The following is a 13,125-nucleotide window of genomic DNA, read 5'->3' as shown; positions in this document are numbered from 1 at the left end:
CTGGAAGTGCTGGAAAACTCTGTGGTGAAAGTGTGGACTGCTCTGGCTGCCAGGCTGTGCTGACATCGATCCAGCTTTACAAGCCCTCAATAAAACAGACTGTGGGGAAACACGACTACACCCATGCAGATATCCAAAATGAGGAGGACACGAGGTGTAAGAGCATGTGTTAGTGCTGAGCCACTGCCCAGAGCCTGGCACAGCTCAGAGCTGAGTGCTGTATTTCCCCCAGGTGAGGCCACACTGACTCACCACAGGGCTTTATGAGGGGCACACGCTGTTACACACTGTGAATATTTCCAGGGATCATTCTCCTGTGCCTTTATCATCCAAAGCTCATATGTACCAAGATTCCTTCAGTGCATGTGTCACATTCTCTCTGCCAGGCTTTTCCTCCACTGGTGCACTTGGTGAATCCAGTTTAGCACTATCACATTGTCTGGTGTTCCCTTACCCCATGACAGATACAAAAAGAACTTGGCCTTTGTATGTGATTAAAAAGGAAGAAGCCTTTGTTCTCAAATGAGGTGTGAGCAAACCTTGTGCATTTGGCTTGACATTTCAGTTATGAGAGACAGGACAATGAACCTCAGATACCTCACAGCAAATGCAAAGCTTCTGCACAAAATCCTGTCTAAAAGAGACATGTCTCAGTCAAGAAACCATTGGGGAAAAAAACCCAGACTAGGACGGCAGCATGCAAACAGCTTGGCTTTAATACTGTACTCCTAATATCACAATCTTTCCATCGATTTCGTTGTCCCCCAACCAAGCCCCAAGAGTCTGAGCATGCTCAGAGCAGATCTACAGAGAAGGAATCCGAAGGGAAAAAAAGTAAAAGGCAAACACTGTGTTACATAACTATTTTGTGATGTTAACTGAAACATCACATCCTGCTGAGGACGGCTGATGGTGCTGGCAAAGCAGGAGGATTACAGAGACAAACTATTGTCTGCCCTCGGGTACGCAGGGCAAAAAAAGAGCTACAGAGCAGCTGGGCATCTGCAGTGGGAAAGGCACTCAGACAAAAATGCACTGTTATGTTGCACACCGATGCTCACACCCGAATAAATTCCCTAAGCACAAGCATGCAGCAAAGTTTCAACGTTACACCTACTATTCTTCAACAGCTTTCAAAAAGCATTAAAAGAAGCCTCTTCCAAACACTTACAACAACGTTCTTGTTTATAATGCTGCTTTCCAATTTACCCCTACAAAGGAGGTCACTTTGTTATCACAAGCACCATCCCACCTCGGGAGGGAGCCCAGAGCCCACCGTGCAGCTGCGGGGCTCGGGGACAAGCGGCGCTCCCGGGCCAGCGCGGTGTCCCCGGTGTCGCCGGTGTCCCCGGTGTCGCCGGTGTCCCCGGTGTCGCCGGTGTCCCCGGGGCTGCGGCCGCGGCGGGCGGGTCCCGGGGCGGGGCGGGCACGGCCCTGCCGTCCTTAAGGGCTCGGCGGGCGGTGCCGGCGGCAGCATTCCCGCCCGGAGCCATGGCCACCTGCGTGCAGCTCTACACCGGCGCCAGGATGCCCGCCATGGGGCTGGGCACATGGAAGGTAACGGGGACGCTCTCAGAGGGGCTGGGTGCCATCTCCTCCGGAGGGTCCGGAGAGGTCGGGGGTGGGCAGGGAGCGGGGACAGCTCGGCTCGGTGGCACGGCCCCGCCGCCATCCCCATGCCGGGGATGCCCTGTCCCTCCGGTGGGCTCCGCAGCAGAGCCCCGGCGCTGCTTTTGAAGCCGCTTTCCCTGCCGTGCCCTCGGTCCTTGCCGCGGGGGAGAGGTGGCCCTTGGGTGTCCCCAGCCTGGGGGAGGCGGCAGCTCCGGCCCTCCCGTACCCGCCAGGGATCGCGGATCCGTCAATCCATCCATCCATCCATCCATCCATCCATCCATCCCTCCCCTGCCATCCCCACCAGGCTCCCGCGGTCCCCGGGCCCCTCTCCCTGCCCCTTCCCGTGCCACTGCACTGGAGCTCTTCCTGCTGCTTCCGTGCTGAGTAACTAATCCTGGGCGAGGTCCAGGGGATCATCTGGTGACTGCGTACGGCTTTAGAGGACAATTCATGCGTTTCGAGCAAGTTCTGACAAAGAGATTTGCGCTGTTGTTACGATGACTACGAAACCACTCATCTATACAATGCTTAGAAACAAACATTGCTGGATTTGTGTGAACAAGATACGCCAACTTTTCTTTGTGCCCAGCTCTTACACGCCCTTTCAGGGTATAGAAACACACAGAATTGCACACCTCCTCTGTCTCTGAAGGAAGCAGCTGACATAAAGTTCAGATTACAGGTGGGATGTGCCCCAGGATGAGCTGGGCTAGAGCCCAGCATAACATTCCAAAGTGATGTGGATGACTAAGCTGTAGACCACTGCCTTCCCCATAGAACTAAAATCCTCCCACCTGGACAATTTGGATGTTTCTCTTAGACACGGCACGACTGGGGCTATGGAGAAACGCCTGGAGGCTGGCTTCAAACCCAGCAGCCTGCTTTTGTAAGATGAAGAGAGCTTTAAGAACGTGGCATGGAAAAACTTCACTTAAACCCCATTGTATGTGTTTCTTTAGTTGCCAGATAACTGGGAAATGGCCTGTATGCTTTGATTTTGGGGATCTTCACCTTCTTTTTCCAGTCTGCAGCTGGGCAAGTGAAAGCTGCGGTGATGGCTGCCATCGATGCCGGCTACCGCCACTTCGACTGTGCCTACGTGTACCAGAATGAGAATGAGATTGGGGAAGGGATCCAGCAGAAAATCAAGGAAGGCGTTGTGAAAAGAGAAGAACTCTTCATCGTCAGCAAGGTAAGGTGACCTAGGAGCCAGGGGAAAGCTGTTCACAAAAAATCATGACAACATATGCATAGAGGGAAATTCAGAGCAAAGGGGAAAGGCTGTGTGCTGTAATGTGGAATAATTAGGAGAAAAGTTCAGGCCCATAGTGGTAGGAACTTCTTTTTGTCACTGTATTTTGTAGAGCAGTATTTGTGTTCCACATCCTCCATTTTCATGGGACTGTTCAAAATACGTGTTAAGCAGAAATGGTCCCAGAAAGTGTGCTAGCTTTTTTTCCTTCTTCAGGAAAGAGCTTTAACCTAGGAGGTCACAATCTGCATTGTTTTTTTCTCTAGCTATGGTCCACTTTTCATGAGAAGCCTCTGGTGAAAGGAGCCTGCCAGAAGACTCTTGCTGACCTGAAATTGGATTACCTGGATCTCTACCTCATGCACTGGCCTCTGGGCTTCAAGGTAGAGTGACAGCAGGGGCCTCGGTTTTCTCTCCTGGGAGAGCTCCTCAGAAGTGTCAGGAGCATTTGCAGCACCACTGCTGCTGCAGGGAGAGCCTGTGCCTGCTGTGCCTGCTGTGCCAGCACTGCCCCGGTGCTGCCCATCCCTGATCTCTGCCCTCCTGATAACGGGGACAGACCCACGCTGAGGTCAGGCCTCTGTCTGAAAGATTGACTCACGCTGCTTAACTTTGGGCTAAATCATCCTTTCCTGCTTTGAGGGAAGGAAAGCTGTACTTTGCTGTCTGACAGAAGTTCTTTCCTCTGCGTGTTACAGAATCACAGAACAAGAGAATGTTTCTGTCTTCCATTTCTTTCTTTAATCACTGAGTCCTTAATACAGCACAGATTGAGCTGACCTTTGCTGTAGGAGCCTTAAAGTTGTTCCACAGACCCTGGATTTGAAAAGGTGAGACTTTCTGACATCCATGTCAGAAGTACATGAAATACATCTCATCCTTCATGTATTTCAAACGAGCTGATGTCTCAGTCTGTGTCTAGTCTTGGCTTTTTCTTGCTACTGCAGACAGGTCAAGATCTCCATCCTATCTGTTGCTTCTGAGCTCATCAACTGTTTGTCACTCCTGCAAAGCTGCCATGGTTAGTTTTATGTGAACAAAAAGCTGGAGTAGAAGTGTCATGGCATAATACTCTGACCTCTGCACACTGGATGTGGAGCAATGTGGAGATGTGGGGTTCTGTTTCTGAGTTTGTACATCTGGGGTGTTCTGATTTGCCACCAACTTAAACTGAGGCTCCCCTCACAGGACACCTGTGTGTGTACACAATCCCTTGTTCAGCAGATGGGCTCAGCCTAAACCTGACTTAAATGTTCCTGGGACCATAACAGGTCCTTAAAAAAAACTAACCAAACCCAGTTCCCTCTTAAAGGAGTAATAAAGGAGTACAGGAAGCTTGTTTGTTCCACACGTGGTGTGACTTGTTTATCTGTATGTGTTTTAGTGAGTCACCACTTTGCTTGTCTAGGAGATACACTTGACATTCCTAGTAGAAATGATTCCTGATGTAGATGTAAACAAATATTACAATGATGTAGACAAATATTAGTATTTTCTGTACTAGTAGCTAAAGCCATCATGGTCTTCAGCTGCCCTGGTATTAATTTGCCAATAAAAAGTGTTTAAATCTTTTTTTTTCACTGACAGGCAGGAGAGGAGCTGTTTCCTGCAGATGACAAAGGCATGGCTATACCCAGCAACACAGATTTTCTAGATACATGGGAGGTGAGTTCAGCCATGGTGGGAAATCATGTTTTCTGTTACTGGCAGTCCTTCCCATGCTTTCATTGCCTTCAGCAGCCACAAAGTTCTCATGTATTTATTGCACCATATACAGTGCAGCTTTTCAGAACACACATGTTCAGTCAAGCTGATAATCTTTAGTGAAGCTGCAAGCCAGACTGCTTGACCATAACAGAAACAGAACTGTCCTCACCACTGTTCTTAAACTGCTCAAATACACTCTGCTGAAATAAATAAGGTTGTGATCACAGGCTGCACTACAGCCCTCTGCTGCTGGCTCAAACACATCACTGATTATCCTCATTCCCTATTAGAAAATAACTGAGAGTGAATTTCTGTCACCTCAAGAAAGGTGAGATGGAAGACATGGCACAAATGCACCAGTGTGCACTTTCCCCCAGGAGACAAACTTTGCAGCTCCGAGCAGTTGTTTTTCCTTGCCCACAAAGAGAAATGAAGCCACACAAGGAATAATTCCTTCAGGGCCTGTCTTGTGTACTGCTGCTGACTGTGCTCCTCTTTCTGCCAGGCCATGGAAGAGCTGGTGGACTGTGGACTGGTAAAAGCCATTGGTGTCTCCAACTTCAACCATGAGCAGATTGAAAGGATCTTGAACAAGCCAGGACTGAAGCACAAGCCTGCAAATGTCCAGGTGAGCTGCAGGTGACTGCAGGTGACTGGTGTTGTGGGATTATAAAGATCCAGTTTGCACAAGGAGATGCAAAAAGGAAGAACAAAGCAGACACAGCACAATTACACCTTGTGATTATTTCTGAGTACACATAAAGATGTTGTAGATCTGTGTCCTGATAGGGAATGAAGTTGTGGTACACAAATTACAACAAGAACTTCTAAAATACTTGTTCTCTTATTAGTAATGGCATCAATCTGTTATTCATAGCAGATAATTGTTCATGCAACGTGTTTTTTCTCATGCAGGAATCCACAATTCAGTCACCCAGTTGAAAAAGGAGGTCAGTTTTAACTTCTATACAGAAGCAGAGCATTTACTGACACACTAGTGGCTTCCTGGTATCTACCCTGATTTATGTAAAATTTAAAAAATGTGGGTTTATACACACATAAAAAAATCACCTAGTCTTTGTCTGCATACAGCAGCCACTGCCCCTTTGTATGCAGGAGCTGCACAAATTTATTCCTTCAAGGGGCCTTGGACAGACTCAGACATCTTTTGCAGTTCTGAATTCAGTACTTCTTGCATATTCACTAAGAGTACTAAGTTCCCTCAGTCTCCAGAGCCTGCCAGTCTCTCCTCTGCAAGTAGTTAGGAAAAAGAGTGTGCTGAAAGGAAAAAAAGATGCATCTTTGTCCCAAACTATAGCACATGAGAAAGGGGCACCAATTCATGAGAAAGGGAGCTTTTATGTCTAGAACAGACAGGGGAGAAGAGGGCATATGCAGCATGTCCTTATCCCACTCCATTGCTGAATATATAAGGCTTTGGGGTTTTCAATATTTGCTAAGCTGCTCCTTAGAAATCTGAGAGGGACCTCAGAACATGCCAAAGAACCAGGGCGAAAGGACCCAGAGTGAGCCTTATGAAATGCTCTTTCCCCAGAGGTACAAGAAATCTCAGTGTAGAAGCAGGTGCTGTAGAAAACTACAGCTGAACAATCCCTTGCAAAGACTGGCACACGAGGACAAATCCCAGAGCATGAGGAGATAATCCCTGCAGTGAGTGCCAGCTCTATTCTATCAATCTCTGTACCCCTCTGCTGGCAGATCGAGTGCAATCCATACCTCACCCAGGAGAAGCTGGTGAACTATTGCCAATCCAGAGGGATTGCTGTGACAGCCTACAGCCCCCTGGGCTCTCCTGACAGACCATGGTAAGGCTGCTTTGCAGTTTGTGAGGGAGCTGGCATAGATAACGCCTGGAGCACTGAGACAGTAAGTGTACTATCAGCCATTGATCTCAAAACAGATTTCTGGTGTTGTCTCTCCTCTGTGTAGGGCTAAGCCAGAGGATCCCTCCCTTCTGGATGATCCCAAGATCAAGGAGATTGCAGCCAAGCACAACAAATCCACAGCCCAGGTACGTGGGTATTTTTCCTGTAACAGGACAGCTAATGGCAGTGTAGAGGACAGGCTGGCTCACTGTACCCAGTCACCTCTGGGGAGAGGCAGCAGTGCAGGCTCTGTGTTCTGTGGGGCCTGCAATGCACACTCTCGAGTGTGCTCTGTCATCATGAAACATTTGCTCAACCCATCTTCGAATGCTGGAATGTTTCAGTCTTCATCTCAAGTCCTTCTGCAGAGAATGAAATCTTGATAGAAGTCTGGGTGACCAGGAAGACCTGAATGGGAAAGGAAGCCTTTCATGTGAGGCTCCACCACCTCCCTCTTCGCTCTTCAGGCAGGGCTGCAGGGACAGGAGTGATTGGAAACAGGGATAACAGCTCTTGGAAAAGGCTCTGCGTCCTCCAGAGCAAGAGGAATGATTGAGTTGTCTGTTCTCGCAGGTTCTCCTTCGCTTCCAGATCCAGAGAAATGTGATTGTGATTCCCAAATCTGTCACCCCACGGCGCATTGTGGAGAACTTCCAGGTGAGGGAGCAGGAGTGAGTGGGTGCTGCCCCTCAGGGGTGGCTTGGCTTCTCCCTGCACAGCCGGGGAGAAGATCCTTTCTCATTCTTCCCAGCTCCTGCTCTGGCAAGAACAGGCTTTTGTCTGTTTACACACTCTGCTAAGGGCTAAACTTAAGATTACAGTTGGAGAGCAGGAATGAACCAAGTCTTTTTTTAGTCTAATAATTCCAGCAGTCATTTTACATGGTGTCTTGTATTCTGCAGACTGGAGATGAATTACCACAAGGTTTTTCACTGGCGCTTGAGTGCAGCAGCACACCACAAAAGGCTTGTGTAGAGCAAGCAGTGTTAAGAAAACAGTTGTGGTGTTTACAAACCATGTTGCTCTGTTTTTAATTCCGTGGTCTTTGACTGCAACTGGTCACTGGGATTTCAAAAAGCCTAGGTAGATTAAATGAAATATGGAAATCTTGTAGATGTGCCTTTGGAATAGGACAGAAAGATGCATTTCTCACAAGTGGCAGACACAAGAGCCTGCCAACTGTCCAGCAACAGCTGGCACATGTAATTGCATTAATTGGATTAATTAATTAATTTGGATTAAATTTTCTATTCTCTCTGCCAATGCATTCTTGGTGATAGAGATGCCTTTTCCATGAAGCTAACCAGCTACCATCCCTTGCAAACTTGTTCTTTAATTTTGCGGATTTTTACAGCCTCTGGTTTGTCCAAAGAGGTGATTCCCAGCTCTTTCTCTTTTTAGGTGTTTGACTTCAAATTGACTAAAGAGGAGATGGCAACTATTTTCAGCTTTAACAGAAACTGGAGAGTCTATACAATGAGCATGTAAGTGGTAGCATTCAGGATTTTTCTCCAAACCTGTAAGTTATAAATATTATATACACAGAGGTTTTACATCTAAATACTGCCTAGAATGCCAAGAGCCTGAATGATGAAGTAATTGGGATGTTCCAAGTGTACAAAAAACACATACTGTAGAGGAAAACAAATCTGGAATGAAACCATCCTCCAATTACAGAATTCAGATACCACCTTGGTGGCTTCTTTACACAAAACTAGAAAGGAAAATTATGACTAAAATTAATTTTATATTCCTTGCAGGGGCAAAACTCACAAGGACTACCCTTTCAATGCAGAATACTGAAGATGCTCATATCCTGCCCCCCTTCACAGCTTGGTCTGATATTGTTCCTATCAATTTATCTGACTTTCTTAATTGCATTTCTCCTCCTGCAGCCAGTAAAGCCACAGCATATGTATTCAGTGATCATCTTTTGTTTATTCTTTCTGAAAGATACAGTAAAACTGTTCCTAATGAATAAAATGGGGGCTGTCATTATTTTCTGTCAAAATGTGGATTGAGTAATCCACATTTAGCGAGGGAGAGACTTTGAACTACATGTTTACATTTTTAATTCATCTTGCTTCAACACAACAGGCTGAGGAGGATAGGGATAGTTGGCCATTATGGGAGAAAAATCTGAGAAATGTGAACTAAAAGCCAGCAGTTTTATCACTCCAGAGGTAACTGAGAAAGGAGTTTTTCCTACTTAGGAAAAGCTTTCCCTTAGGGAAAAAGAGAAAACAACAAACAACTCCATAGGCAGAAAACACACAGGTGAGTGGTCGGCAGTATTTTCAGCCAGTTTTCTCCTGAGGGTGAGGATTTTCTCCGGGAAATTTCATTCCCCATTCCCCGCGGGCAGCAGAGGGCGGCCATCCCCCGGCCAGCAGCGCTGTCCCCTCCCGCCAGCCCCGGCAGTGGCCCGGGGCCAGCATCTCCTCTGGCCCAAACTGTCCTGGCTGCCCCTCCTGCCCCTCCAGCTCCATCCAGCTCCCCCTGCAGCCCAGGCACCCATGGGCCCTGCCCCAGAGCCCCGGGGACATCGGGAGGTGTTTGCTTTTGGGGCTGTGTCACCCTTCCGCTCCCAGCCTGGGCAGGGGACCAAACACAACCCTGAGGCTGCACCCTGGGTTTCAAGGCAAAAGAGCAGAAACCTGTGTTCAAGAAAATGAGCACCTTATGGACTTCTTTCCAAAAGTTCCACCTTCGATTCATGACAATGTAATCCAAGAATGTTTGCTTTGCAGCTGCTTCAAGGCAGCAACCCATAAAACCTTCTGTAATCCTCATGCTGAGGGGGGACTTAGCTCTGCTGAGATCAAATACACATTTTTATTGAACAATAAAGGTATAATGTTACTGTGATGCCAAAGTTTGGAGCACCGTCTTTTTAGTGAATACTTTCTCCAGAACAGGTTACCCAGGGGCCATAGAGCCTTCAGGGGTTTCCTTGTTCAAGTTTAACTCATCCACCAGCTGCAGTCCCCTTGGAATTAAGTCCTTTCTGCATGGATCCCCCTCAAAAAGTGCACCTGTGTCTCCAGAAGTATTCCTGAGTCACAGCACTGTGAGCTTCAATTCTGGCATGGGACAGGCTCTTTATATCTGTTTCAGTGGTCTCCACACAGGTCACCACTGCCATCCCCTGATGCCAGCTGCAATTTACATTCTTTACATTCTGCCCTGCACTTTATTGAAAGATATATTAAGAATTGTTTCACCCTTATTCAAACTCCATCTTTCACATCATCATCTTACTGCATATTCATTATAAACTCCCCCCCTTGCCCCTGCAGACCAGTGTAGTTAACACCTCACCACTGCAAACTTAAGACACATATCCCAAACCCGCCCCTTCTCCCACAGATAAAATTATCAGTATCAACACTGCAACGCTCAACATATTTTCCAACTGCTCCTAAAATGCTTTCCAAGCTGAACTCCCAGCACTGTCCTTGGTCGTGCCACTAATCTGCCCATCTTCTGGCATGGACTGTCCAGTACACCATGTGTAAGTTACTCCTTGATGTCCCAACAGCTTATCAAGTGATGCCAGTAGTAACTGTGCTCAGATCTTGGAGCTTTCAGGCAACAGCATCAGTGATCACCACTTTTTCTGGGTGCCTTCCCCCCTGCCTGTAAACACAACCCAGCAGCCCAAGCAGCTGCAGGGGAGTCTTATCTGGGGATCAGCAGGATCAGATGATTTCTCCCCACAGCCCTTCACTGCTGTGTCCCAAAGCCTCCCTCCCCTGGGAAGGGCAGAGCCTGCTAGTACAGAGCCCACACTCCCCTGAACTCTGCTCTTACCAGGGCCAGGATTGTTGCTCCTTCCAGAGTCCTTCTAACTGCTCCACTTCTCTGCTGTGACTCAGGTAACTGAGGAGAGAAAAAAGAACACCAAGAACAAATGAGTAAATGCCCTTCTCTCCCTTCCCCAGCCTCTGTTTAAGCCAAACACCAGCCTGCTCCCTGTCCTCCTCTCTACCCCACCTTTGTCACCACAGATCACATCCAGGCCATCCCAGTCCCTCCCTGGAACCAAGGGTGGCTCAGAGGGTGATGTTGGGTGCCTGATGCTTCCTTTCACCACTCAGTCCTGCTTACTGTGTCCTGGAGCTCCTGGGTGGGCAGTCTGGTGTCCCCAGAACTGCCACTGTCCCCAGGGCTGCCACTGCCCTGCCCAGCAAAGGTGGCCCAGCCCACAGGAACCTCTTTGGAGTGAGGTGCTGCCCTCCTTGGGGACTGTGGGGGACACACAGGTGCTTCCCATCTGCAGAACTCTGTCACCCCAGGTACAGCACCAGTTTCAGAGCTGGCCAGAATCAGTCCTGACCACCCTGGGGCAGTTCGTGGTTTCCCCTTGCCCAGGCTTCCCCTGCTGCACTAAACCTGCCCTTGTCACACAATAATCACCACAGAGGGGTGGCAGGATCACTTCCTCATCCTTGGCTGTGCCCGGAGCTTGTTATTTCAGCAGGTGCCATTAAAGGACAAAAGCATGAGGACAAAAGGCATCATCAGCTCTGAGAATATGGGAGATCCACATAGGTATGCTCCTGGGCTGACTGGAGCTCAGAGTGACAAAGAGACCGAGGTCTCCTACAGTCGGGGCTGGCCAAGCCCCTCAGATCTGCCTCCTGGCATCCAGAGGCTGAACTCAACCCCCACTGAGCAAGATAAATCTCACAGAAATTCCTGCTGTGCTTCCCAGCGATTCAAGCTTGAAACCTGCATGTCCTCACCTCCAAACCCTGGTTGAGGCTACACCTGTGTGTCGGTAGCTCTGAAGCTGCAGACCCCTGCAGCTCTTCCCTTAGCTGTAGATGTGATCACACCTTGCACCACTGTCACCTCCCTACTTTGCCTTCATGGTTTTTCAGCGGGCCACTGGGTCTCTCTGGTAAACACTGTCCATAAGGACATACCCTGAGCCCTGTTCTCAGATTCCAAACACTGCTGGTCACCAAAGTCACAATTTGTGGTGAAATTACAGTTTCTAAAAGCAAAGTCAGCAAAACAAACGGAAAACTCATGATAGTACGCCTCCTGTTTCAGTGCATGTGGATCAAGGAAAAAAACAAAATAGAGCAAGACCTTCCTCCCCCTCACAGTTCCTCATTGTCAGCGCTCTCTGTAAAGACATGGCCATGTCACCAAGGACACAGGGCACAGGATTTAGCAGGCTGGCTGTCACAGGGTGACACGTGCAGTGCTTCTCCCTCCCCCAAGGCCCCACTAGACCTTGGAGAGGCAAACAGAGCAAAGTTGGCTGGCCTTACAGATCTGAGGGGAAAGGCTCCAGCCTGCTAACAGCAACAGAAAAATACAGAACTTCTGCCTGAAGCCTCTTGTGATAGAATGGAGGCATCTCTCCGACTTAAAACCACGAGGGAAAATTCATCCCAACGATAAGAGAGAAGCACCAAGTTGTGTAAAGCTTTTGTGATCAAGTGAAAGTAATCACATCCTGCCAGGGATGCATGATGGTGCTGACACAAAACAGGAGGAACATTAAAGAGGAAAAAGCCAATTACCTTGCTGTCCTTAGCTAAATGGAGCAAAAAATATGAAGCTGCAGAGAGCAAGGAGAGGCACCCAGAGCAAACACTCGCACCTGAAGGAACTCTCCACATGTGAATAAGCAGCAAAGCCTCCCAGGCAAGTCTGGGTTTTTCCATTGCGCTGTGACGTCTTCAGCAGAACAGCGAATGCTTGTCTGCAAAAGCATCAAAGCCAGTTTCTGATGTGAGACTGCTGGCCACCAGCGTGTTTGATTACAATAGTGCATTTTATTCTGCAATGTCCTCAGCACTTCCCTAAAGACAGAGGGACAACACGATCACTATGTCACCCATTAAAAAGTCGCTGTTCCTCTTCTGAGATTTTCAAAACACTTTCAAAACCACCTCTTCTAAAATTCAAAATAAAGCTGGGTTTGTTTATGGTTTTTTTTAATTCACTCTATCCTGAATTGCTCCTGAAAGCCACAGCTCGCAGTGGAAGCTGCGTTTGTCCCACTTGGCGCAGGGAACAGCTTCTCTGGCTCTCACAAGCCAGGCACGCCGAGGTTTCTGCTGTCGTGTGTGGCTGTACCAGCACCCAGGGCCACAAAACTCCGGCAAGGGCCACCAGCCGGGGCCACCAACCCCGTGGCGGGCTCAGCGCTTCCGTGCCCTGAGGCAGACAACAGCTCTGAGGCGGGGGAGACTGCCCTGCCTCACGTCCCCTGGCCAGCCCTGCCTCACGTCCCCCGGCCACCCCCGCCCCGGGGTGAGGCTCCGGGGGATGAGGCTCCGGGGGATGAGGCTCCGGGGGATGAGGCTCCAGGGGGATGAGGTTCCAGGGGGATGAGGCTCCAGGGGGATGAGGCTCCGGGGGATGAGGTTCCAGGGGGATGAGGCTCAGGGGGATGAGGCTCAGGGGGATGAAGCTCCAGGGGATGAGGCTCAGGGGGATGAGGCTGCAGGGGATGAGGCTCCAGGGGGATGAGGCTCAGGGGGATGAGGCTCCAGGGGGATGAGGCTCCAGGGGGATGAGGCTCAGGGGGATGAGGCTCCAGGGGGATGAGGCTCCAGGGGGATGAGGCTCCAGGGGGATGAGGCTCCAGGGGGATGAGGCTCAGGGGGATGAGGCTCCAGGGGGATGAGGTTCCAGGGGGAT

General features: G+C 49.2%; 1 protein-coding gene across 1 annotated transcript; it reads left to right on the top strand.

Moving 5' to 3' along the window:
• The first annotated feature begins 1,389 nt into the window (after positions 1-1,389).
• Positions 1,390-9,335, top strand: LOC134549529 (aldo-keto reductase family 1 member B1-like). Its single transcript, XM_063395144.1, has 10 exons — positions 1,390-1,557; positions 2,639-2,806; positions 3,133-3,249; positions 4,454-4,531; positions 5,079-5,201; positions 6,293-6,399; positions 6,524-6,605; positions 7,033-7,116; positions 7,861-7,943; positions 8,220-9,335. Exons 1-10 carry the CDS (start codon positions 1,492-1,494, stop codon positions 8,260-8,262), a joined length of 951 nt encoding a protein of 316 aa, XP_063251214.1. The 5' UTR covers positions 1,390-1,491; the 3' UTR covers positions 8,263-9,335.
• The last annotated feature ends 3,790 nt before the right edge of the window (positions 9,336-13,125 follow it).

Source organism: Prinia subflava, chromosome 4, assembly GCF_021018805.1.
Source record: "Prinia subflava isolate CZ2003 ecotype Zambia chromosome 4, Cam_Psub_1.2, whole genome shotgun sequence".
NCBI lineage: Eukaryota > Metazoa > Chordata > Aves > Passeriformes > Cisticolidae > Prinia > Prinia subflava.
This window is presented reverse-complemented; position numbering and strand designations above follow the sequence as displayed.